Source organism: Crotalus tigris, unplaced genomic scaffold (genome assembly GCF_016545835.1).
Source record: "Crotalus tigris isolate CLP2741 ecotype Arizona unplaced genomic scaffold, ASM1654583v1 scf7180000018268.1906537, whole genome shotgun sequence".
NCBI classification, from domain to species: domain Eukaryota; kingdom Metazoa; phylum Chordata; class Lepidosauria; order Squamata; family Viperidae; genus Crotalus; species Crotalus tigris.
In genome coordinates this window covers 1171844-1198130 of record NW_024096914.1, presented here as the reverse complement: position 1 = coordinate 1198130, position 26287 = coordinate 1171844, and the positions used below count along the sequence as shown (strand labels likewise).

The window sequence follows — 26287 nt, the reverse complement described above, 5'->3', positions numbered from 1 at the left end:
CCCATCTATTTTTCTTCATATTGTCATTGTCTTCTCTTTCCTTCTACCTTTCTCAGCATTAATAGTTGTACTTTATAATATTGTTCTTCAATAAGTTATAGGATGCTGAATAGGGATCATCCAGCATACAGGTAGTCTTAGATTTATGACCACAGTGGAGTCCAAAATGTCTGTTACTAAGCGAAACATTTGTTAAATGAATTTTTGCCCCTTTTTACAATATTTTTTGCTACAATTGTTAAGTGAATCACTGCAATTGTTAAATTAGTAATATGGCTGATAATGGCTTTCCCGTTAACTTTGCTTGTAAGAAGGTGGCAAAAGGTGATCACATGACCCTGGGACATTGAACTGTTATAAATATGAGTCAATTGCTAAGTGTCCAAATGTTGATCAAGTGATCATAGGGATGTTGCAATGGTCATACATGTGAAAAATGGTCACAAGTCACTTTTTTTAGTGCTGTTCTAACTTTAGACAGTCACTAAATGAACTGTTGTAAGTCGAGGGTTACCTGTAATAAAATGTGACTCTCAGAATTAGCAGTTCTAAAATATTCCACTTGATCTCAAATTTATTGAACCACTTGTTATTTTTTCAGTATCTAAATATTAACTTTTCAGTATTAGACTGCTTTCCATAACAGATAAAAGAATGGTATGCAGATATCATGTGTGATAAGGCAACTCTTCATCCGCTGCCTTGCTCCAGCTTAAGTCTTTCTTGCAGACATCTGCTTGGCCACTATGAATGTTGACTGAACTAACTCATGAACTGATTTGGTATACTTCAGTATAGCTCTTTTTATATTCTTTTGGTCCACTCATTAATGCCTTATTCAATGCCTCAGCTAATAGACAAATAACTTTTTGACCTAGTGGACACATTTGGAATTTTGAGGCTACATCTTGGATATTATCGTAAAATCACAGTCACAGTAGATGTGTTTAATCCCAAAATCTAAATGCATATTATCCTGAGTCCCATAAGGTATGTTCCTTCCTACCCACAACTTACATCTATCTATTTCCAGGGGCACCTTTCCAAACAACCCTCTGAGCTTTAGCCCCCCACCATTTTTGTTTTCTAACAGTGTGTGTGGATATTGATAGTTATTGTTGCAACTTCTGATTTAATTATTTTTAAAAATATATAAAACAATTGAAACAAATTAATAAAGTTAAAAAAACTAACAGCCATAGAGGGAGATGCCTATTGATCGAATTTGTATGCATGGATACCACATTACAGATCCCTTCTTGAATGGTTTATTATAAAAAAAATGCTTTTCATGTATTTGCCTATTTTTTTTTCCATTGTTTCCTGTCGTTTCTATGAAGTAGGATGGAAAGTGGTATCGCAATTGGGATGTTTTTTCAAGAGAGACTTGTCTGAATTTATTTGAATATATTTCTATTATTTCCCAGCATGAAAATGCTGGGTCTTGTTATGAGGAGCCTTGATGTGTAAATTAAGCTATGCAGATTAATTTGCAAATAAGATTTCTACATATGAGGAGAATGACATGAAGAAAATAAATATTTTCTTTTGTGAGATTCAGGACTGAAATGGGGCAAACTATTTCTTGACTAGGCACTTTCAGTCATTGATAGTTGTGGCAAATTTCTGGTAATTTATGATTTGGAATCCATTTTCCATTATGGTACAATTAACAGGAAGGAGTTATAGGACACCCAGTATCCTGCATGGATTTTGAACCTCAATTCCTAAACAGCGTAACAGTAATATGAGATGTTATAGCCTTAGAGCAGTGTTTCTCAATCTTAGCATTTTTGAGATTCCCTATGCTAGCTGGGGAATTCTGGGATTTGAAGTCTATATATCTTAAAGTCACAGAGGTTGAGAAATACTGGTACAGAATAACAGGAAGAATAAAGATTTACTGTCCTGGGTAGGAACCTCTGAACTTAGTATTTTTTTGTTTATTTGTTTGGTCATTTGAAGAGGAAATGAGACTGCTTTAATCTAGAATGGCATTATTCACAGTTTCTTTTCCTTAAAATATCTAACAGTTCATATAAGTTTTCTTTTTAAAAAACGTAACATAGCTTTAGATGCGTAATATACCACAGAACAAAGTTTGGTTATACTCAAATATTCCCATTGTACAACAGGCTAAGATACATTTTCATGTTGTGGTATTTTCTATTCATTGTTTTTTTTATTGGTTTGGGTTTGTCAAAAGAGATAGGAACACATTCACATAAACAGAAGTTGCATTTTAGTTTAATAAAAAAGTTTCACTATGAGAACATTTCGATCAAATAAGGCTACATCACATAGTACTCTACTAGTTTTAAGCAAGACAATTAAAAGAATAACCTTCAAACTTTCTTTTCTTATCACTCATAGAAATATTGAAATAATAATATGTGTTTATTCATGAAGGTTCATGAACTATGAATAGAGAAAGTTCTGAAGTTAAATTTGCTGAAATTAGAAAAGATAACAGCATTATCAGTGTGTTTTATAGTGTAACCAATTTCTTATTTCATTTGCTGGGATGAACTTGCTGTGGTTCAAATATTAGTTGAGTGATAAATATTTTGGACTTGTGAAATAAATTTAGAATTAGACCTAACTTGTGAAATAAATTTAGAATTTAGAGCAAAATTACCTTGTAGTTCTTTGTTATAAGAGCCCATACTGCAAGTTGTTCAACTGTAAAACTGATAATCTGATAAGAAATATGTCCAAAAATAAAAGGTTGATTTTTAGCAGAAGATTGGAACACTTTCAATGTAAAAAATTAAAGTAAATTTTACACCAGTAACCTTATTATTCTAATAAATCTCAAGGGTTGCTACAAAGAAGAGGGAGTCAAGCTATTCTCCAAAGCATCATCATCATCATCATCATCATATTATTATTATTATTATTATTATTATTATTATTATTATTATTATTATTTATTAAGCTTCCAGAGGAATTCCTACGCTTGCAAGGAATTGAAAGGGCTTCAGCAAAAATATGCAATACTTTTCAACAAATTTTAAACAATCAGTATCAAAAAATGTTACTAAAGGTGATGCAATAACATTTGTTTCTTTGGACTTGAGTAAATGCATAAGACATAAAGATTCAAGATTCATAAGAAATGTGAGTATTCACAGGAAAGAAGCAGCAAAACAATACAGTTTAAGTAAGGAGAAGCAATATAGTCCTGAAGAGCTATGAGAACAAAATGTTTCAAAGAACTTCACTTTAATGAACTCACTATAACTGACTAGAAATTTACTCTTACAGTTTTAAAGATTAGGTTTTTACCTCAGACTAGCATTAAAGATACCTTTTAGAAAACTGCATTTTTTTTTTGTATCTTTAGTTGCCCTGACAATTGGTAACTGCCTAAAAACAGGAAATGAAGAATAAGAATAAAAGATGAAGCAGTGTAATGGAGGATGTAACTATAAAGCCATTAAAGAGACTTATTTGAAAGAAAGAGAATTGTCTGAAAAACAGAGGTGAGCAGCGAAATGGCTAGCATTTGTTAACCCTACCCAATTATTTAGAAATGTTAAGACAAAAGAAGGATAGTAAATAATCTCTTCAAAATGTGTTAAATGAGGGAGTGGAGTGTATATTATAATGATAAACATTAAATTCAGTGTAAGCATGCATAACATCTCATTTGGGGCAAAAAAAAAGAGAAAGAAAAATAAATTTGGATAAGATGGAATTTCATTTCTGTGAGGGAACGGCTTTCTCGTGGGCCTTAATCCCTTTTTGCTGTCTCTCAGAGGGGTAGTGATGCTGTCAACTCTTTTGTACATTAGTGATACTATCTTATTTTATTAGCGCTCCTGGGTTTTGTAATAATGTATTCTTTTTGATTTTTTTTTTTGTAATTTTAATTATTTAGTTACCCTGATGTTCAATTGAATGTGTTGTGATTGGAGATACAATATCAATATATACTGAGTAAATAAAATTTAGAACAACTTTTGGTAAATGCTTAAGTAAATAAAATTACTAATATCATGGCCTGTTCATATAAAGAATGAAATTGGTGTGGGGTAGCAAGCTGATAATAGAAATATATAGACAACAGAATGATCTAAGAGTTGGTATTTTTGAGAAGTTGATTCATTTTGCTTTTTTAATGACCAATATTTCCTGATACCTTAGTATTTTGAGTTTTGTTTAGTTTGGGGCACGGAGGTTATTTGTTTCGTGCAGGAAAATAGATTACTTTGAAATATACACTACTTACAGAAAAGTGATATACACATTCAGAAGCATATTATCTCTGTGAGGATAAATAGATAGATATAAAAAATAGATATACAAAATATGCTCAGCCGAAACAATGTGGTGAATGAAGTTTTTTCCACTATATATGCCATCATTTTACTTACAGGAATAGTGAGAAGGGAAGCTTCTGATGGCGATAACATGTTTTCAGTATTTAGGATGTTTTATAATTCTTTGCTCAACCTATAAAAAATGAAAAATATGAGAGGTTAAATTAGCATGTGGTTGAGCTCTCATTGTATCAGAGCCTAAGGATTTAATCCACAGTCTAGATTAATTTTCCAAATGCCTAGATGATATTATAGAAATTATACCTGTTCTTTATTGAGTGAGGGTATGGAACAACTTTTAAAAAACAATTACTTAATTATTGTCATATTGAATACTGTGATGTTTATTCATAGGCTGATGTGAGTTTCAATAGCCTTCCAAGTACGTGTAATATATCTGCATTTTATTCTCATTGTGAGCGATGCTTGGAAATTCATTAATGATATTTTTAGGAGGAAAAGGGAAAGAAAATTGAAGAAAAATTGTAATATGAAATTAAGCATTTCCTTCTTACTAAACATAGTGTATATGTGTACTATGATATCTATCTATCTGTCTATGTAGCTATACACATGCATGCACGCACACACACACACACACACACAACACACATCAAACCAACCAATCCAGGTTTTTTTTTTTTTTTTGAGAAAATGTTACTTTGGGTATATTATACATAGTTACACATTTATAACTATTCTAAATGATAGTGAACCCTTGATATCAATATTTAGATGTATGGAGATTTAAATTCTAAAAACAGAGTATTGTTGCAATAAAATGACATACAATGACCAGAGCATAAATCTGAATAGTTGAAATCCAGTTGTAGTAGCAGAATATCAGCCTCTTTTAAATTTCAGTAAGTTCAGTGTTTATGTAGTTGTATGCCTAAAGTAAATGATACACTTAAAATGTTTTCCTGTGAAGCTTTTGTTCTCATAAACCTTATTCATACTAGTAATTCCATTAACTCCAATAAATGTGTGTGCAGACAGGCACAGCAGTAGTACAACTCAGATTATACTTAACACTACTTCGGATGTCTATTTTGAAATGCTTATAATCAGACTTGAAAGTTCAGATAGAAATAATCTGTGTCACAAGCCTTCTGCACACTCAAATTGGGGGGAATATTTTAATAGCAATAACTGGGATGCTACTGAGAATCAGGCAGAGATTAAATGCTGCTTCTGTATTAGAAATAAATAAAGGTTATTAGTTGCTGAAAAGTGCAATTCTAACAATTTGCCCACTTGTTGGAAAGTTTATTTATTCCATTTGTGTGTTTATTTACAGTCCAAATCCAAGTCACAGAATTTAAAAATACAGTATATCATTAATACATACTGAACATAACAATATATACATGACATATATAAAAGAAAGAAACCCTATCAAATTAACAGTTCATTAAAAGCACTAAATGGTTTCTGTAAGTTAAGTCTGCCTTCAAAATACCTGACTTTTGATCATTTAGTAGGTTACCTCAATATCCTCATTATGAGTGGAATTTATCAGATTCAGCTTTGTTGTAAAGTTGCTGAATACAACTTTTTGGCAAAAGATAGCTATGCATCTCCAACTCCTGTCCAAGGTACTGTTTTATCTTTCCATTTAATTGTACATGTCAAGTAAGAACTGAATATATAAATAGCATTTGACTAATAATTTCCAGATGAGGTATAGAAATAGCCAGGTCATGAAATTAAAAAAAAAAAAAATCCTGAGAATTGAGAAAGTACCATATACATGGTAGGAACATGCTTCTTAAAACAAAACAGGATGATGATTTTATTTTGTTTTCTCCAGTTATTTTGTGTATATTTATCCCAAAAACTAATGCTATGTATACTGTGGGGGTGTGTGTGGTGTTTGTGTATATTCCAGGAACACCCTATGGGAATCTCATCAGATGGGTTTGACTCTTTCTATATGAATGCCAAACTAGAAGAAAATATCTAAATGAAAAAAAGCAAGAGTTCTTCCTCTTTTCCTAAATATTTTAGAGATGAAACTAAATTTCTCATTTAATAAATATTTCCAAATCTGTCTGAGAAGGACAGGACTTTCAGATCTAAGGTGCAATATAAAATGAATGTTTAACAAAGGCTTTGGGCAGTCTAATGTAAGACAAGATTCACCCAGCATGCATACATTTATTTATTTAAAGCTTTTATATATTGCCATATTCCAAATAGGACTCCTGGAGTTTATCCATAAACAATAAAACAGCACGAACTAATTGATAAAAACAATTAAATGACAAATTAAATAAAACCCACTGGCACCCAATCTCAGTGGCAGCAATTAGATATTAAATGCTCCATGGAGCAAAACAGTTTTTACTATCTTCCTAAATTATATCAAGGTGGGCATCACTCAATCCCCTAGCAGGAGGGTTTGACAAGGGCAGACATTGCAATGGAGAAATACTTCCTCCAAACATCATCAACTAATCAAGCTGGGTTGGGATGGAGGCAGGTAGCTTAAATATCCCTCTTTTTATAATCTCTTGGCTTTACTGGTTCAGATCCGCCCAACATCAACAGACCATTCTGTATCCAAGCACATGCATTAAAAACGGCACACATCTATAACACATATATACAGTAACAAAGATAAAAGTGATGGAATTTACTCCTTTGGAATCAGGATATTGTCATTGAGAATTAATTGTATGTTTCAATATGAAACAGCCACATCCAATGGATATTTTCTCAGCCCATCTGGCAATGGAATAAAGAGTGACTTCATATTCCTCTAGTTTTTAAATAATCTTTTTTTAAAAAAACCACGTAACACTTGTCTCATAGTGTGAAAGTAATTCAAGAGAACCTCCTTTCCTATTTACTTTGCAGATGAGTGCCACTAAATCGCTGCATCTTCATGGGGACCTCTTAGTCAGATCTTAATTTCTGGACTGCTTCCTAGTACTTAAAAGAAACTGGATTAATTTGTGATAATCATAAACTTCTTTATCATGCACAATCCTGGAAACTGAAAGACTGTCAGATTGGATATAGTTATGTTTTCACTGGCAAAAAAGTCTATTTGAGATTTGCGACAGCAAAATGATTTTGGCTGCTGCAGTAAAAGAATATTTATCGGTGCTTGTTCAAACCTTTGCACTCTTAGCAGCTGTTTCATTTCTCCATGCCAAAAATAGCCACTTGAAAAGATATGAATCACTTCTATCTCTTTTCTTAAAAGAGAAAAATATTTCAAAATTGGTCAAAAATGCTGTTGTCTGATGCATGTTTATTAATTTAAACAGATTTTAATTAATGGTGAGTTTTGAACATGTCCTTTTTTTAAAAAAAATCACCTATACCAACACTGAAACACAGATCCCATATTGCTTCATTCTGATAAGAGCATTTACTTACTATGGCATTTAAAGCATGCAATCATGCTTAAATTTTAATGTGAACTATTTTAGAAGTTAATTGAGTTGCCTTGAGGAGTAAAATCTAACTCAAATAGGTCTCCTTTACAATTACCATTTCCTATTTTATTTATACAAGTTAACAGGGAAGAAAGGAAAGAGTGAAATCAACATTTAATCTAAGTGTTTCACTGAGCCATGACAGATACCACTCTGAAGATCATCAACAAATGATTTAGACAATTTTAAAATACAATTCCTTATGAATATCATTGGTTACTTCAGAGAATACATACAAAATATACACCTTTACTTCAGTAGTGCTCACTATTTTTGTAGAATACTAAATACTTAATTTTGCTCTCTAGAAGTAAATATAAAAGATTCTACTGATTATGATATCTTGAAAAATGACTGCACTCTTATTACATTTATTGGGATCAAGAGCCAAAACTAAAGGAAATTATATGCTAAAGAGAGGTATGGTTCACAAGCTTAGAGCTTTCTATATTCATAGATTTTTATGAGTCTTTCCTATTCTGCAACATGGACAGTGATTAGAACAATCGTTTTTTTCCCCTGCAAATTGTAAACATTCCTCTGCAAAGTATGGTATGTCTCTTTGATCTTGAACTTTCAGCTTTCAAAATTTACTGTAAAGAAGAATCAGATGCAAATTGAAAGGCCAGTAGCAATTTCAGGCAACTGCCCAACCCTGTTGTTGTAATTATTGAAACAATCTTTGGAGGTTATATAACTATATAACCATATACTATAAGTAATGTCTTTCTACAACTATCAACATACACTTACTTTTAAGATCTGTAAAATGGGGTTTAGTAGGGTTTATCTTTCAGTGGATTCAAGTATCAAAATACAGAAGTACAAAGAAAAAGGAAAATAAGGGAGGAAAACCCAGAGGTGCTTTTTCAACAGGCAACTTTGTTTTTTTTTGTTGTTGTTTTTGGGTTTTTTTGTTTTTTGTTTTTTTAAGACATTTCACTTCTCCAAGAAGTTTCTTCAGTTGTCTACCATTTCTGCTTCTTCCTTTTTATTTCTTTCTCTAGTTTGTTGTCCCTCCAGTTCTTGTTTCTTCTGGCTCCTCTGGTAAGACTTGTCCTGTATAGTTGAACTTCTAACATGCCTCTCATTCTTCTCAGACCATGCAAGCAAAGATAGAAACACAGTCAATCAGATGTTCAGACTGGATTTGGCATTTTTGTCTACCTAGCAACTCCTTTCCAAAGGCCTGGGAATATGCATATATTGGTGTTTGATGGTGTTATATCGTCGCAGGATGTAACCTATTCTGAGTAAAGCCACCTTTTGCAATTGACTGGTGAGGAGTTTGTCAGTGCCGATGGTATTCAAGTGATGCTCCAGTTGTTTGGGGATTGTATCCAAGGTGCCTATTACTATTGGCATTACCGTGGCTTGTTTTTCCCACAGCCGTTCTATTTCTATTTGCAGTCATTGTATTGTGTTATCTTCTTCAGTTCTTTCTCTTCTCTTCTGCTGTCTCCAAGTTCTGCCACATTCACTAATCAGACTTTTTTGCCTTTCTTATCAACAGTTGTTAAGTCTGGAGTGTTATGTGACATGTGCCTTGTGTTTGAATTCTAAAATTCCAGAGCAATTTAGCTTCTTTATTTTCTATTACTTTCTCTGTGTTATGGTCCCACCAGTTCTTGCTTGCAGGCAAATGATATTTCTTGCAAATGTCCCAATGCACTATTGTTGCTACTTTGTCATGACATTGCTTGTATTATCTTGCAACAGCTTACCATGTGGTCCAATGTTTCTTCAGCTTCTTTTCCTAAACGGTACTTATTGTCTGTTGCTATTTTCTCAATTCTGGCTTTGTATGCATTTGTTCTTAATGCTTGGTCTTGTGCTGCCAGAATTAGTTCTCGGTCTTTTTCTTCAACTTTCTTGTTCTTAGTTATTGCCAGTTCTTGTTATTATCTGCTTTCACTGCTACTGTACTGGCTCTGTAGTAGTGCTTTGTCTTCCCATGCCTCCATTCTGTTTTTCATTTGGTCTTTCTTGTAGGCCAGTTTGGTCTCCAGTAATCAGTGAGTCTTCCTGATATACTAACTGTTATGTCCTGAGCCTTGCAAGCGGGCTCGGGGCGTTGCAGGCGGTTCCGGGCAGGTGCAAGCTGCCCAGGACCAGACAGGCTGTCGCCAGTGCTTGTGTGCATGCGCAAGTGCTGGCGCGCAAAAAGTAACACATTGACCCGGGAAAGTCCTATAAAAGGAGGCTGCGAGGTGTGGGCTTTTGCCGCCATATTCCAATGTAAGCCGAACTGAAGAATAAAGGTTTCCTGAGAACTACAACTGCTTCTCGTGTCTTACCATTTCGCGATGGACTCAACCCTGGCGACGAGGATGGGATTGCCTTACATCGAAGAAGAGAAGATGTAAGCTTACCCGAGTGAGTCCGGAGCGGCAGGAACGGCGTTGACTCAGCAGCTACCCGCCAATCCAGTGTGCATTCGGGGGTAGGCTGGCTGATAGACCCTTCCTGATACGAAATGGCAAAGATTGGAAGGCTTTCGGAATTCGACGTCTCACATCCAGAGAGGTGGGAGTCCTACGTAGCCAGGGTGGAAAACTACCTCAAGGTGAACCAGGTGAGGGAAGAGAGCTTGAAGGCTGCCACCCTGTTGTGCGTTTGCGGTCAAGACGCATTCGAAATCGCCGAGAACCTCGCAGCACCTGTTCCTTTAGAGTCTGTCAGCTACGCAAATCTAAAGAAGTTACTGAAGGAGCACTTCCAACCCAAGATGTCCGTCATCGCATGGCGCCACACCTTCGAGCAGAGGGATCAACGACCCGGAGAATCGGCCAAGGAGTACATCGCCGCACTAAGGAAAGCCGCCAAACATTGCGAGTTCAAGGACCTCGATGAACGACTGAGGGACCGATTTGTGTGTGGGCTAAGGCATCGAGAGTTGCAACAGAGACTTTTCGCCAAGGAGGACTTGTCTTTCCACGATGCCTTGAGAGAGGTCACCGCAGAAGAAGCAGCGGGCGGCGCCATCAAGAACATGCGGCCAATCAGAAACAGTCCAGATGCTGCATCCGTGCACCAGGAAGAAGTCCAAAGGAACTCCAAGGAGGATCCGGACGAGGAAGTGGACCGTCTCCACCCCACAAAGGAAGGAAAACCAAGAGGAAGCTCTTGGCTCTCGCCAAGTGCATCGGTTGTGGAGGTCGCCACAAGAGAGCCGACTGCAAGTTCCGCTCTGCTATCTGCCGGGCGTGCGGAAAACAAGGACACATTGCAGCTGTGTGCCTGGGCCGTCAGAAGGTACAACCTCAGGAAGAATTGCACCTGAAAGGTACCAGGGTCCCCAGCCAGAATAGGGTGGGGATTTGCACTTCGCGAAGAAGCATCTACAGGACAGGCACACACAAGCCCATTAAGAAAAAGCTGTCACTTAAGGTGAAGCTACAAGGGGTTCCATTAACTATGGAACTGGACACGGGGTCTGCACTTTCGATCATTTCTATGCACACATTTAGGAAGATTTGTTCCGGCAGTGGAACCCAGGCCAAGTTGAGGCCTTCTGACATTGTGCTAACGGATTTTCAAAACTCCAGAGTGTGTGTTAAGGGGGAGGCCACCCTTAACGTACAGTATAAGGATTTTGAGGGTCCACTAGACCTACTAGTAGTAGAGGGTGAACGAACGAGTCTCATAGGACTCGAGTGGTTTGAGGCCTTGGGGATACACGTCACAGGGCTCAACAGCCTACAAACACTCGACCTACAGGAAGTCTGCAAAGAATTTGCAGACGTTTTCAGCCCCCAGCTGGGCACATTCCAAGGACCCCCTGTGTCATTAAAGTTAGACCCCACGGTCACTCCCATTAGAATTAAAGCAAGAAGGGTCCCTTTTGCTTTAAAGAGTAAAATTGACACTGAGTTGGACAAACTGATCCAACAAGGAATTCTAGAACCTGTTGACTCCAGTCCATGGGAGACCCACATTGTCACTCCTCTTAAGGCAAATGGGGACATTCGCATCTGTGCTGATTACAAATGCACTCTAAATAAGGCATTGCAGCAACACGCCTATCCTGTTCCTGTGGTCAGTCATATCCTGGCCTCCCTCAAGGGGGGGCGCGTTTTTGCAAAGCTTGACCTAGCTCAAGCATATCAACAGCTGCCTGTTGATGATGACGCTGCTATAGCTCAGACTATTGTGACCCACAGAGGGGCTTTCAAGGTAAAGAGACTTCAATTTGGAGTAAATGTCGCTCCTGGGATTTTCCAAAGCGTAATGGAAAACACATTATGGGGTATACCAGGGGTTTGCCCCTATTTTAATGATGTCTTAATTGCAGGAGACTCCACACACATTCTAGCTGAAAGGCTAAGGGCTGTCCTGTTAAGGTTCAGGAAAACGGGACTCAAATTCAAGAAGGACAAATGTAAAATTGGGGTACCTTCTACTGAGTTTCTGGGGTTCAAAATTGATGCTGCTGGGATTCATCCTGCTGAATCCAAACTAAAAGCCCCTAGGCCAAAGTCTAAGGCCGAACTACAGGCTTTTATGGGCCTTCTGAATTTCTACAATTCCTTTCTTCCACATAAGGCTAGTGTAGCTGAGCCTCTTCACAGGCTATTAGACAAACAGGCAGTATGGCAGTGGTCTCAAACACATGAGGCTAGTTTCAATGAGGTCAAGGCCTTGCTCACTTCTAACAGTGTACTTGCTCACTTCAATGAGTCCCTTCCTGTGTGCATCGCTTGTGATGCTTCCCCTTATGGGGTGGGTGCTGTACTGAGCCACCTCAGGGCTGATGGAACTCAGGTTCCTGTTGCATATTACTCCAGGACATTGTCTTCAGCTGAGCGCAACTATGCTCAAATAGACAGGGAGGCCTTAGCTGTTGTTGCTGGAATTAAAAAATTCCATGATTTTTGTATGGAAGGCATTTCACGGTCTTCACTGACCATAAGCTTTTGTTGGGACTGTTTACCACACGTAAACAAACTCCCCAAATCATCTCCCCCAGGATGCTCAGGTGGTCTATCTTTTTGTCCGCATATGATTTTTCCCTACTTCAGAAGCCTGGAAAGGAAATGGGCCATGCTGATGGCCTCAGTAGATTACCCCTGCTGGTAATAGAGGCTGACCCCGCGCCAGCCATCAATATTCTCTCCATTCAAGCTTTGCCCAAGTCCCCCCTGAATGCCAGGGATGTAGCCGCTGAATCAGGCACAGATCACACACTCTCACAGGTCCTTTCTTGGGTTTTGTCTGGATGGCCTGAGCACTGTCCTAGTCCTGAGTTTCAGAGTTTCTGGTCTAAAAGGAATGAGTTGTCCACCTCTCAGGGTTGTCTGCTTTGGGGAAGCAGAGTTGTCATTCCCACCTCAATGAGGACTAGGGTCTTAGCTTCCCTCCACAAGGGTCATCCTGGCATTGTACGAATGAAGGCTCTTGCACGCAGCCACTTGTGGTGGCGAGGTGTAGACAAAGACATAGAAGCTAAGGTGCATGCTTGCCACCTTTGTCAATGCTCACGCCCTGAAATGCCCCAAGCTCCTGTGCATAGATGGGAGGAAACACAGTCTCCATGGTCTAGGGTGCACATTGACTACGCTGGGCCCTTTCAGGGTCAATTCTTCTTGGTCCTCGTTGACAGCCATTCAAAATGGCTTGAGGTTGTACCTGTCTCTTCCACCACCACTGCAAAGACTACTCAGGTACTGAGGGGGATTTTTGCTGCACACGGGCTTCCAGATGTCATTGTGTCTGACAATGGTCCTCAATTCACTTCCTCCGAATTCCAAGCTTTCTTGCAGGCTAACATGATTCATCATGCCACTTCTGCACCTTTCCACCCGTCCACCAACGGTATGGCTGAACGCATGGTTCGCATCACCAAGGATGCCTTGAAGAGGCTCACCTACGGGGACTGGCATCACAGGTTGGCTGACTTCCTCCTTTCTTATCGCACCACACCGTCCACTTCTACAGGGAGGAGCCCAGCTGAACTTCGTTGGGGGCGCAAACTGACTACCAAGCTTGACCGGTTGCATCCGGACAGACTGCCTCCTTCTGTCTCACACCCCAGGGCACCTAGGCAACTACTTGTGGGTGCCCCGGTTTGGACTCGTAATTATGGGCCTGGTCATACATGGGTCCCCACTTCTATATCCAGGGTCACAGGTCCTCTATCCTACGAGGTATCCCTGGACAATGGTCATGTCCTGCGTCAGCACATTGACCAACTTCGCCTTAGATGGGACCTTCCTGCTGAGACTCCTGGGTCTTTTCCAGGGGGGAGGGGGAGCCCTTTGGGCAAAGGGAGGGGCATGGAATGCTGCCCCTTACCAATGAGGGAGCCACAAACGGTCCATCCCAAAATTCCGCGAGTGCTCCAAACAGGAATTCTAGGAGCTTAACCAGTTATCAGGCATTCACGCCTACTCCAGCCAGGGAGTCACCCCAAGGGCATGATCACTTTTCACCCGTATCACCCAGTACTCCAGTCAGAGAGAACACCCGGGAGCATCCCAACAATCCATTCCCTGCAAGAGAGCTGGCACACACTCCTCCTAGTTGGCCTGACTTTAATCCTGTCCCTAGAAGGGGGCAAACACACAGGGAGGTGGTCAAGGAACCAAATCCCGACTACAACACCTCTGACTACACTCAGGGGACAACTGAGTTTTGGGACAGTAGTGAAACCCACACAAGCCCAGACACAGAACGGGATTCAGGGGATAGACAGCATCCTGACAGGTCTTGGACGGACCTAGGAGGTTCTACAGAAACACCCAACAGTGACAGTCACTTAGAAGGGCCAGAGAGCCTACAGCTAGGCGGGACAACCAGGTCATACACTGGAAGAAGCCCTGGCCTGACGAGCCCGGTGGGCAAGCAAGCAGGCCAGGCATTGGAGCACAGTCCTTGGGGATCACCAAGGCATAATGGAGGGAACAGACACACGTCACCCCTCAGTCAGGGAGTACCTAGCAAGCACCCAGAGCTTAGGAGGTCACAGAGAGGAAGGAAATCTCCTAAGTACTTAGAGGATTACATAACACTATTGGCTAAACAGAGCCAGTAGAAGGGTAGAAACACTGAGGCAATGGAAACGGGGGAACTCCGAACATGGAGGGGAGCAGAGCATTGTACTAAGAGTGGGTTGTGTATTATTTGGCATTGGTCGTAGTTTTAGCCCGGGGGAAAGGGGTGTTGTGTCCTGAGCCTTGCAAGCGGGCTCGGGGCATTGCAGGCGGTCCCGGGCAGGTGCAAGCTGCCCAGGACCAGACAGGCTGTCGCCAGTGCTTGTGCGCATGTGCAAGTGCTGGCGCGCGAAAAGTAACACATTGACCTGGGAAAGTCCTATAAAAGGAGGCTGCGAGGTGTGGGCTTTCGCCGCCATATTCCAATGTAAGCCGAACTGAAAAATAAAGGTTTCCTGAGAACTACAACTGCTTCTCGTGTCTTACCATTTCGCGACGGACTCAACACTAACTTCAGTGCATCTTCTTCACTATCCTTCAGGTATTCTTCCAATATCCTTTTTTCTTCTTCAACCATCTGATTTATTTGCAACATTCCACACCGACCTATTTTCTTTGGTAGGCAGAGTCTGTCAATGTCACTGCATGGTCATGATTCATTATCATTATTTTCCTACCCATGGTTTTTAATTCTGCTTGAGTCCACTCTATTGTTCCACTTATGTATCTAATGTCTGGAACTGCCCAGCTATTGATTGCCTTGATGGTATTTCCTCCACTGAGTGGTATTGCCTTGATAGTATTTCCTCCACCACTGACTTTAAGATCTCTTTCACTCTCTTTATGTACTTACTTCTAACCTTTTTCTTGACTTCAGTGTGCTTTATATTGTCAGCTTGAATGACAACTAGGTATTGATAGTGATCATCTTCATCCAGATTCTTGATATTATTTTTTATAGGGCATCTTATTTCCTTCAGTTTTCACTATTTTTCCCTGTTTGATGGAGAGCGTGGCACATTTATCCAGTCTAAACTCCATTATAGTATCTTGGCTATATATATGGACAGTGTTAGCAGCAATTTTATTTCAGATGATGTTTTTCCAAACAGCTTCAAATCATCTATGTAAAGGAGGTAGGATAGTCTGGCAGATTTTTTTGATGTTTGATAGCCATGGTCTGAGTTATTAAATATTGTTGACAGAGAAATCAGTGCAATGAGAAATAGTAGTAGTGATAGTGAATCTCTGTGAAATATTCCTCTGTTGATATTAACCTCTCCCAGTCTCACCATTGACCTGAAACCATGTTTTTCATTGTGCCTTCGATCTTCACACAAAGCTTCTGATGTTTCTACTGCATCTTGTTATTTCTAGGCACTTGATTATTCAGTCATGTGGCAGAAAGTCAAATGCCTTTTTGTAGTCAATCCATGCCACATTCAGATTGGTCTTCCTTTTCTTGCAGTTTTCCAAGATCATTTTATCTATTAGGAGTTGATATTTTGTTCCTCTGCTGTTGGGTAGGTTTCCTTTCTGCTCAGGTGGAAATAGATTATTTTCAACTAGATTTTGTTGGACTGCATCAGCTACCACACCAGTTGTTGGTAAGCAGGTAATTGGCCTGTAATTGCCGGGTGCTGTCCCTTTTGCTAGATATTTCATTATCAGGTAACTTTTGTCAGATGCTAGCACTCTTCAATTTCACCTTCTTGTTGCATCTTGTTAAACTGCTTGGCAACGAATGGGTGTAGACTAGTCAGATGTTTTAATAAATAAACATGCAGTTCATCTTCACCGGTGGTGGCCAGTTCTTGATCTTCCTAGGTTTTTTCTCTACCATTTCTGCTGTTATTACTAGTTCTTTCATTTCAGCTTCTTTTTTATTCTTATACACCTCCTTTAACAAGCAGCATTCTTGTTATATTTCTTTGGGTTATTCCATATCTGCCCAGAACTGCACTGTTTATTCCTTGCCAGGTAGTGACTGATTCACTGCAGTCTCTTCATTGATGGATTGGTAGAAACATATCTGATTGGATTGAAATTGTGAGTTCTGCTTATAATTTACAATTTGAGCTTCCTATCTGCTGATTTTCTCAGCTATAGCTGTTATTTGTTGCTTTATTATTTCCAGTGCTTCCTTGATCTTTTTCTAAGTGATATTTCTTGATTAGGTATTTGTTGGTCTTCTTGTTATTTAGCTTCTTTTTTTATCCGTTCTAGTTTTATTGCATTTGATTTCAACTTGCTGATCTCATTTTCCAGTTTGATCTTGCATTTGGTGGCACCCTGTTTAGATTTTTTTCTTCTTTCTTGATTTTGCATCCCAGATATTTAGTTATAACTGCAGCTGTGCTGTACATTAGTTGGTTTCTTTCTTGCAGTGAATTGGTGCTTACATTTGATATTGCAGTATTGACATCTTTTAATGCTTGTGCTAGCTGTTTCTTTGAAACAATCATCACTGCAGGCAGCCTTATTCTGTCCTTTTTCTGCTCAGTTATTCTTTGTTTCAAATCTTCTACTTCTTTAGTTAGAGGGCTTTATTCTTTTTGAGGCAGAGGAGAGGGTGCCTGGTTTCCAAATGAAAACAATTCTATATCTTTGCTGGATTCCTCTACTGCCAACTCTGCCTCGTTTGCCTCTTCAGACTGATTAACATCTGGCAAGACTTTGATTTATTTATTTAATTTTGCTCTGGGTAGACCTTTGTGGTTCTTCCAAGTTTGCTTCTGTGAATAAATCTGTGTTGATCTGCTAGCCTCTGTTCTGTTATTTCTTATTCAGGATGTTCTTCTTTCCATAACTGGTGCATTCATTTCAAATATCCTCTTCTTGTTGGACTTGATTTGTAATAACAGATCACTATTTCTTTGTTTTCAATCACTTTATATTTATGACAGGTAAACACCTTCCCTGGTTACTCAGCCAACAGTCCTGAGTCCTATAGCCCATTTTTCACCAGATGTTCAGGAACTCCAATGTCTAGCTTGGTCCTTATTAACCGGGCAATAACTAAGCCAGTATGGATTCCTGTACTTTACATCTCACCATGTTTTTTATGGGACAGACATTCTTTGTCTAATGAGACCTGTCCTTTATGTTGAACCTCTGGCATAGCTCTCATCTTCTACAGAGCACATAATCCCCACAACTATGTCAAGGTAGTGCCTCACTAAGAGTGGTTGTTGTTGTTGTCATTGTTGTTGTTATTTAAAGATTTAATCTTCAATTTGATTCAGTCTGGGACTGATAAAAAACTAATATTTCAAGTTCTAACCAAGGACCTAAGAGCTATATAGGCAGTTCCAAGTAGGTTGGTTTTTTGCAAAGTCAGGATATTCAGGTCTAATAAGTTAAAAATTTCCATGTATCTAGGTAGCCGTTTGGATATGGCTCCAAGAACTCCTATTTCTATTGGTACAACTTTTCTTCCTCCATAATTGCTTAACTTCAATTTCAATGATGATATTTTGTAATTTTTTTCTAGCTGTTTCTCTTCAATTTGTGCATAATCTGCTATTATTACTATTAGTATTATTATTATTTAGATTCATTGCACACTCAGCCAGAGATTTAGACTGAATTTGCATTTTTATTTATCCAAGAATATGGGATAGGCAGATGTTATTGTTTGATGTTGTTAAAGTTATGCAGGATATTCTCTAGGGCAGAACTGTAATATCTGATTTTTCTTGCAAATCATCAGGATCAGAGTATCCCTCCCAACAGCTAAGTTTCCCGTGGTCTTTTGTTTTTCCTTCTAAAGAGCCATAGGAACTAGTGACTAATTGCTAGGAAGACATGCTCACGATTGAATTGAAACCAGCATTTTCTGGTTTATCCAATGGGAACAGCTTATGGTTTCCATGCACCATTGTCTTCTCAAGAAGATTTTATTTAATGTCCCTGTAAGAGCAAATAATTTCTCTTAATCTAACACAGACCTTTATTTTATTTTCCTGCTTTTTCTCTCACCCCAAAGCAACTCAGATAGACTTAGGAGAGCTTTTGATGGCTTCCACATCTCTACTCAGAATAACTTTAAAAAAAGTACTGATGTTGTGATGTGTCCTAATTTGGTTCTGCTTTTGCTTGGAGAGAGAGATGGAAAATAGATTTTACATTTACAATTTTAAAAGCTATCATTTCTGCTTTGCCCCCATCTCAGTAAGCTGGTTATTTATATGTAACTTTTACCCGTAATATAACCCTTAGGTGCTACAGTAAAGGCTATATGGATATAGACTAATCAGCTTTCCATAGGGAACTTAATTTCATTTAAGCTTCATTAAATTCTATCCCTTCGGTGACTTTCAGAGTATCTTAAAGTATCTTGATAGGATTGTAATGAGCCTGGTATTTATAGGGAGGTGGGGATTCTCCATAAAGAAAGGCAATATGTATGCTGACATCCAGTGTGGAGGAGGTAATGTTTAAAGGAAATTGCCAGAACTGCTACTAGATAAGGAAACTGCTATAAATTATGACTTTCGGGGCTGTACAGTATGATTTGCTATCACCAGCAATTTCTAGGCTCCTAAATCATTCTTGTAAATAATAATTGAAGAGCTGGTTTCCCAGACTTTCATCAATTTATCTGTGCTATTTCCCCATCTATTTTCTTCCTGCTCTCTACTGTTAGGCAATCCAGGGAGCCTGCTGATGGTCAACTAGAATAACTGCATTTTCCATAAAGGAGGAACATCATGTCAGTGAAAGGCTTTTTTTAGAGGGGAGGGGATATAAACAAATAATGTTGCATATTTTCCATTTTTCTATGCACAAACATAGAAAGAAAGGCTTGATAATGGAAAATGACTTCCAGTAAATTGTCTGTAATAGTAGTACCTGAAATCAGAATGCAGTCACAGGAAAATGAATTTTGTGTATCAACATCTGGGGTATTTTAGTAATCTTTCTCAATTGATTTGTCACACACACCCCAGCCCCATAGTTGGATAAATGGAGTAAAAAAAGGCCTTACATTCTTTTATTTAATTCATAAATTATAAAGAAATAAAAAGAAACCATGGGCCTGCTCTTCCTTGTTCTTCAAAACAATCCACTGAAAGTAACTAGTCTTGAAAGAGCTTTTTCACCTGTGGTCCCAGTTTCCTGTCTCTTAACCCCTTCCAGAAAGTGGCTGTTCCTATTCTGACAGCTGGAACTGGAGAACCCCCTGCACTGCTTGCCTGTGCAAAGATGTTTGAACTAGAAGATCATATCCTGAGGTCTTTTCTTCTCAAGCTATTGTGCTGCACTTCTCTGCCTTCTAACTTGCTAGGTGCAAGTGTTCAGATTATTTTCTGGCAGCAGGGCTGTTTGGAAGCAGTACGATATGGCCCATGATCAGCATTTTGTCCTCTATTTTCTCTCTCTTCATAAACATACACATATAGAGAGATGAATGACTTGAATTAAGAGATGGAAAGAATGGTTATAATTTTTGAAGGTAGTGCACAATTAGATAGGATAGTTAATACCATAGAAAAGAGAAATCAAATTCAAAACAGTTTTATAATTATAAGAGTGGGCTGAAAGCAATAAGAGCAAATGTAAGTGCAGAGTTCTTCATTTAGACAACTGAAATACAAAGTACAGGTATCGATTGGGGAATATCTACCTTGGAAATAATATTTGTAATAAATATTATGGAATAATAAGCAATTGATTCAAAATTAATGTGAGCCAGTGGTGTGATATATCTGCAAAAAAAGGCAAGTGATGAAGTATAATTTCTAAAATAGGGGAAGTGATCAATGTCTTTGATCAGACATCATCTCAAGTGCTGTGTTTGTTCTGGGCATCATACTCTAAGAAATATTGAGGGAATATGAGCTATATTCAGGGGGGGAAACAATTCTCTGGGGATTAGAAAGTAAATTGTATGAAAAAATCTGAAGGAGCTGGTATATTTAGCCATGAAAAAAAAACAAGTGAGTTTGGACACAATCCTATTCTTAAAATATATGAAAGCTGCTCAATAAAAAATCAAGATTTGTTCTTTCTAATGCCAGAGTATGCAATATAAAGTGAACAATTAGAACTACAGAAAGGCAAAATCCAATACTTTATTTAATTCATTCATTCATTTTTATCCTGGCCCTTTTTATAAATGAGTCAAGTCAGTCAACATACCCAGTATGCCAGTGATGGCAAACCTTTTAGAGATCAAGTGCCCAAACTGCAACCCAAAACCCACTTATGCATCGTCGGGTGCCAGGTGGGTGTGGCCCATTGGCTGGGTGTGGCCAATTGGTGTGGCCCATTGGATGGCCGTGGCTGCGGTAGTAACGGCAGACTGCGTGGGACTAAAAAGTTCAATCAATCAATTCCAACTTTGTGAGATTTTTTTTTCCTGCGAGAAGTTGAAATTGACTGATTGATTGAACCTTTTTTTTTTTTTTTTTTTTGCATATGGCAGCAGAGGCCTAAACCGAAAAGGTTTTATAAAACCCAGCTAAAGGCCTAGGACTGGGGCGATGGTGTGCGTGCCCACAGAGAGGGCTCTGAGTGCCGCCTCTGGCACCCGTGCCATAGGTTTGCCACACTGCAGTATGCCTTTCTCCTATTTTCTTCAACACAGCAATGATCCCTGAGGTGGGTTGGGCTGAGAGCTCATTGACTAGCAGCTGCATTTGCTCATCATTTATTCTAAGTACTGTTTGCATATTAGACTGCAAATTCTTGTTGTTCCTTCAAGTCATGGTTGACTCCTGACAATTTACCTGGATTAATTGCTGCAGTTTTCTTGGCAACATTTCAGAATTTCAGGCACAGTATCAAGATCACTTGAAGTGTTATATTGCTTTGATAAGACCACATGTGGAATACTCTATCCAATTTTAGTTGCCATGATATAATGTTAAGACTCTAGAAAGAGCGCAAAGAAGAGTAACAAGGATGTTTGGGGGGCTAGATGCTAAAACATATAATGAATGGTACAGGAAATGAGTATGTCTAGTCTAACAAAGAGAAAGAGCTAGGGATGACATTATAGAAGTTTTCCAATATTTGAGGGGCTGTCATAGAGAAGAGGTCATCAACATATTCTCTAAAGCATCTGAGGGTAAGACAAGAAGTAACAAATGGAAACTTATCAAAGATGATTATTTTTTAGGAATATTGGAAAAAATATATACCAAATTGTCACTTATTAAAACAAGAATTATATTAACATAATGTTTGCAAAAAAATGATGTTTCAGGGAAAGAGGGAAGTAAACAAAATTAATATATGAAATACAGACTATAGAAATTAATTGTTAAGGATTGTTTTTACAAATGTAACTCAGACATCACACTGTTTACCAACTATTGTGACTTATGTTTGTGCAAACAAAAATTAATAAAAAATATAGAAACTGGGAAACTTATGAAAGAAAGATCAAACTTGGAACTAAGGAGAAATTACTTGTCAGTGAGAACAATTAATCAGTGAAACAGCTTGCCTCCAGAAATTGTGGGTGCTCCATCACTTGAGGTTTTAAAAAGAGAATAGACAGCCATTTATTTAGAATGCTATGGTGTCTCCTGCTTGAACAGAGAATTGGGCTATAGAAGACCTCCAGGGTCCCTTCCAATTCGGTTATTCTGTTAATCATGATCATTATAATTTGAAAGTTTCTGGGCAGTGAATTCTATCCACCTGTTTTCTTCTTCAGCACAGATAGAAACGTAAAGGCACATGTGGATACCAAGTGAGAAAAGCTAAGCATTTTGGCCTGTTGAATGCTACCTGTTATTTAAAGGCTATTTAATGTATGTATTTTGTTCTATTTAGTACTATTATTGTAATTAAATTATGGGCAAAACATTGATAAAACATTAATAAAGTAATTAGTAATTAGTTTCATGGATCAGAGCAAATTTTCATTCTGCACAGTGTTCTGCTACCAACAGTAGCCTGTGAGAATGCACTAACAAACTTGCAAATGTGGGGAAAGGATTGCTTTTCTCCTTGCGTTTAGAGTCCTGGGTTTTAAACAGAAAGGTTCAGAACACAACTTTGCAGCTGGTGTTTATCTTCTTTATATACTTCCGTGTTCTTTTGTAATACGTTTTTCTAGGCTATACAAATAGATTCTTTAAATAACTAAATGAATATGCAAATTCATACATGTGTACATACACACTGACTGTTCCATTAGAATGATTGATCTATTCATTCTTCCTTTGATTTTTTTTCAGAGTTATATACATGGAAGTAGTCAGGCACAGTTCGTTGCAGAGTCCCATATTATTCTCCTTCTGAGTATCCTTCACATGTTGATGGCAGAAGCATGGCAAGACTCAGTCACAATCCACAGTTACAGTAAATGGAATTACAATGACAGTATCTGCCATTGAAGTATTTAACAGGTATGGAATTCCCTACCTACTAGCTTGGTGCCCTTTATTTTTGCTGCTTTGTTCCTAGAGAAAGTCAAGTTTGGGTTAGTTTACTGTTATTACATAAGTTTTCCTTTTTCTCAGTTCTAACGCTGTGCTGGGGACTTCAGCCCTTACAACTCTGAGAATTAGCTCATAATGGCAGAGGTCTTCAACTAAGTCAGGCATGTGAAATTGCTGGCCCGCGGGCTGGATGCGTCACGCCGAAACCGCACCCACCCCATTGCCGACTAAGGAGAAAAAGTCACGATATGTCGCACGATGTCATGTGACATTGCGAGTTTGACATGCCTGAACTAAGTGATATGATCAATTGGTAAAAGTTGTCTGTCCCATCTAAAAACTGATTCACATCCATGTTGAAATGTGGAAGTAGATCTCAGACACATGTCTTACACACACACACACACACACACACACACACACACACACACAAGAATGATCTTGCAGTCAGGCGCCTAACTCCATGTATCTAGAAATACATACATTGTACTTTATTTTCTCCTGGTTTGTGATCTTGTTCATATTCAACATTAATATAAACTTAGGAAATTAAAAGTTGTTATAATTTTGTATATGTGTCTTTTTACATATGTCCACATGAATGTTGGGTTTATTTTTTATTTTTATTTTAATGAATTAATGTTTTTCTACCCTGAGAAGGTCGATTTAAATATACCCATAATGAAGAGAGGGCCTATTACTGAAATGAACCTGATCCTCCTAAACAGTTTTCTCTGACAGAAGCTGATTCATTTGCTATAGCAAGGCTGGCTAGCCTTTTTTTTTTTTTTTAACCAAAGGCCACAACTGATCTTCAGGAAATATGCTGAAGATTGCACTTCAGAAACGGTGCTGGGAAAAAATTAAAGTATTTAATTGTAAAAATATAAGTAAGTATATTAAATTATTATACATGAATTGATTGATCCATGTTTTGTCCCTTTTAAACAATAAATTTAGCCCACAACTTTAGAGCAGCTCTGGCAGGCCATACTTTGTTTACTAGGGACCACAATTTATTTTTAATGTTATGATTGTATGCTGAGGATTGTATTCCAGACAAAGGACAATCAGAAAAATGGCATCAGATTTAAAATTTCATATATCCAGAAATCAAATTACTGAGGCTCTTTTCTTTCTGGACTAGGCACTTCATTCCCATAACTGTCTAGCTTATGCTTATTAATAATTTTGAATAAGTATGCTTATTCAAAGTATTTTTTCTAATCAAATTCTTGATAGAATAAATAATATTACATAGCACCTTAATCCATCTTTCAGCAACAATCCTTGAAGGTCTTTTCAATAGTCAATAGGGCTGCTTTATTAAAATTTGGAATGCATTGGGGTTTCCCAGACAGTTTTCATACAAAGTTTGAATAAAATGATTTCTATTAACCTTTTTATACCAGCAATAATATTAACTGCCCTATTAATACTTTCTGATATTTTTTAAAAAAATCCTAAAACACATATACCAAGCAGTATAACCAAACATTTATCTTCTCTGTGGAGTTTACAAAAAAATTATCCAAAATAACTCAAATTTAATAATAAGACAGCTCACTGATGAACATACTAAAGACTGGTTATTTGAAAAACATAGGATTGCATTTAATTTGATTAAAAACATATGGACTAAAAGTGCTTACATTTTGCTGAATTTTGCTGTAAAGTGAACAGCAAGACTCTTTGTCACTAATGCAATGCATATTGCATATGTTGCTTATTGAATATTCCAAGTATGCCTTTGTTAAATCTTATACAGCATTCAGGAAGTGTCAACCTCCCGCTTGAATATCCAAATAAAAGTCCAGGATCATTTCAATTCCTGAAAAGCTTACTGGTTTATTGAATACATGGCCTGGTATAGGCAAAGGAAAACTAACTCTAAAATCCCAAGGCATCAAATGAAATTCCTAGGCAAACCCCCCAGATGTCCACGTAGCTCATGTAAACAAATTCTCTTTGTTATGGAAACCGTCTGCTATCTGCTTCACACCTGCGAGAATGTCCTTGAAAGGTGTTCAGACAGCCATCTAGACAGCAAACGTCGGAAGAACTGGAGAGGTTTTGTTTTTCTAACTAACTCAGTTGAAAGCATCATCTCTTCTCCCCACTCTAATTGCAAGATAAAAACAAAGAGGCACATAGCTGCCAAATTTTCACTCTTGACAGGAAGTCAATTCACTGCATTTGGATGCATTGTCCAAAGAAATAATTTCTACTGTTGTCTCTACGACATCAGTGCTTGAAGAACAGAAGGGTTTCTGTTTCTGTTAAGTTTATTATAATAAGAAAAGCTTTGCTAGTCCAAGTTAAATTTATATCTAATCTAGTCTCCATATTATAAGTCTGGTAAGAAGGTTATTTGTTCTCTAAGCCAGAGGTCCCCAACCTTTTGGGCACTAGGGACCAGTTCCATGGAGAAAGGTTTTCCACAGACCAGAGAGTGTGTGGTTTTGTATGCTGCCTGCATCCCAAGGATGGGGCTTTGCTTGTTTGTGTAGATCAGTTTGCTGGCATGCTACGGCCCAGTACCGGTCCATGGACCGGGGGTTGGGGACCCCTGTTCTAAGCAACCAGCAGTCAGAAACATACTGAGCCTTTAGTAATTATCATTGCATAAAAGATAGTAGATAAATAATTGCTTTAAATGGTTTTTTTCATTTGGAAAGGTTGGTTCTCTAGAACAAGTAATTTCTGTAGCACTTCAAAGATAATTGGTTTACAACTTTGTAAAAACCAGAGCCAAAATATTTGGCTTGATAGCTTTATCCAATAGTCTTTACACAGTCCTAGTTATACTCAGACAGATAACAAGTAGCCTTTCTTTAGGTAAGACAACTTTGAAAATCATTTTCATAAAAGCTGAATTATTATTATAATTTTATTAACAGCCTTGGTAACTTTGGGTGACGTAATATAAGAATCAGAGACTTTATTTGTTACCTAGCAGAGAGTGGCCAGGCAGTAGATACTGGAAGAAGCTTGGCCTTCTTAGGGTACCAGCAAACAAGTTTCAGTTCTACCCATAGACAAATTTTTATTAATGAATTGATTTAAGCTTAAAACTCAATTTAACCTTTTGTTTATTACAGCTTGAAATAAATGATAATTGCGTTTACATGGAAAAGGAATATGTATTTGGATATGTTTATGAATGTGCATATACATACACA

At 38.0% G+C, this 26287-nt stretch overlaps 1 protein-coding gene across 1 annotated transcript in view; it reads left to right on the top strand.

The window, feature by feature from the left end:
- The window catches only part of TUSC3 (tumor suppressor candidate 3), a 148498-nt gene that overhangs the window by 99439 nt on the left and 22772 nt on the right, over positions 1-26287 (top strand). The window contains exon 7 of the mRNA XM_039349415.1: positions 22902-22965. Within this exon, the coding sequence (XP_039205349.1) occupies positions 22902-22965 (64 nt within the window). The remainder of the gene's footprint in view (positions 1-22901; positions 22966-26287) is intronic.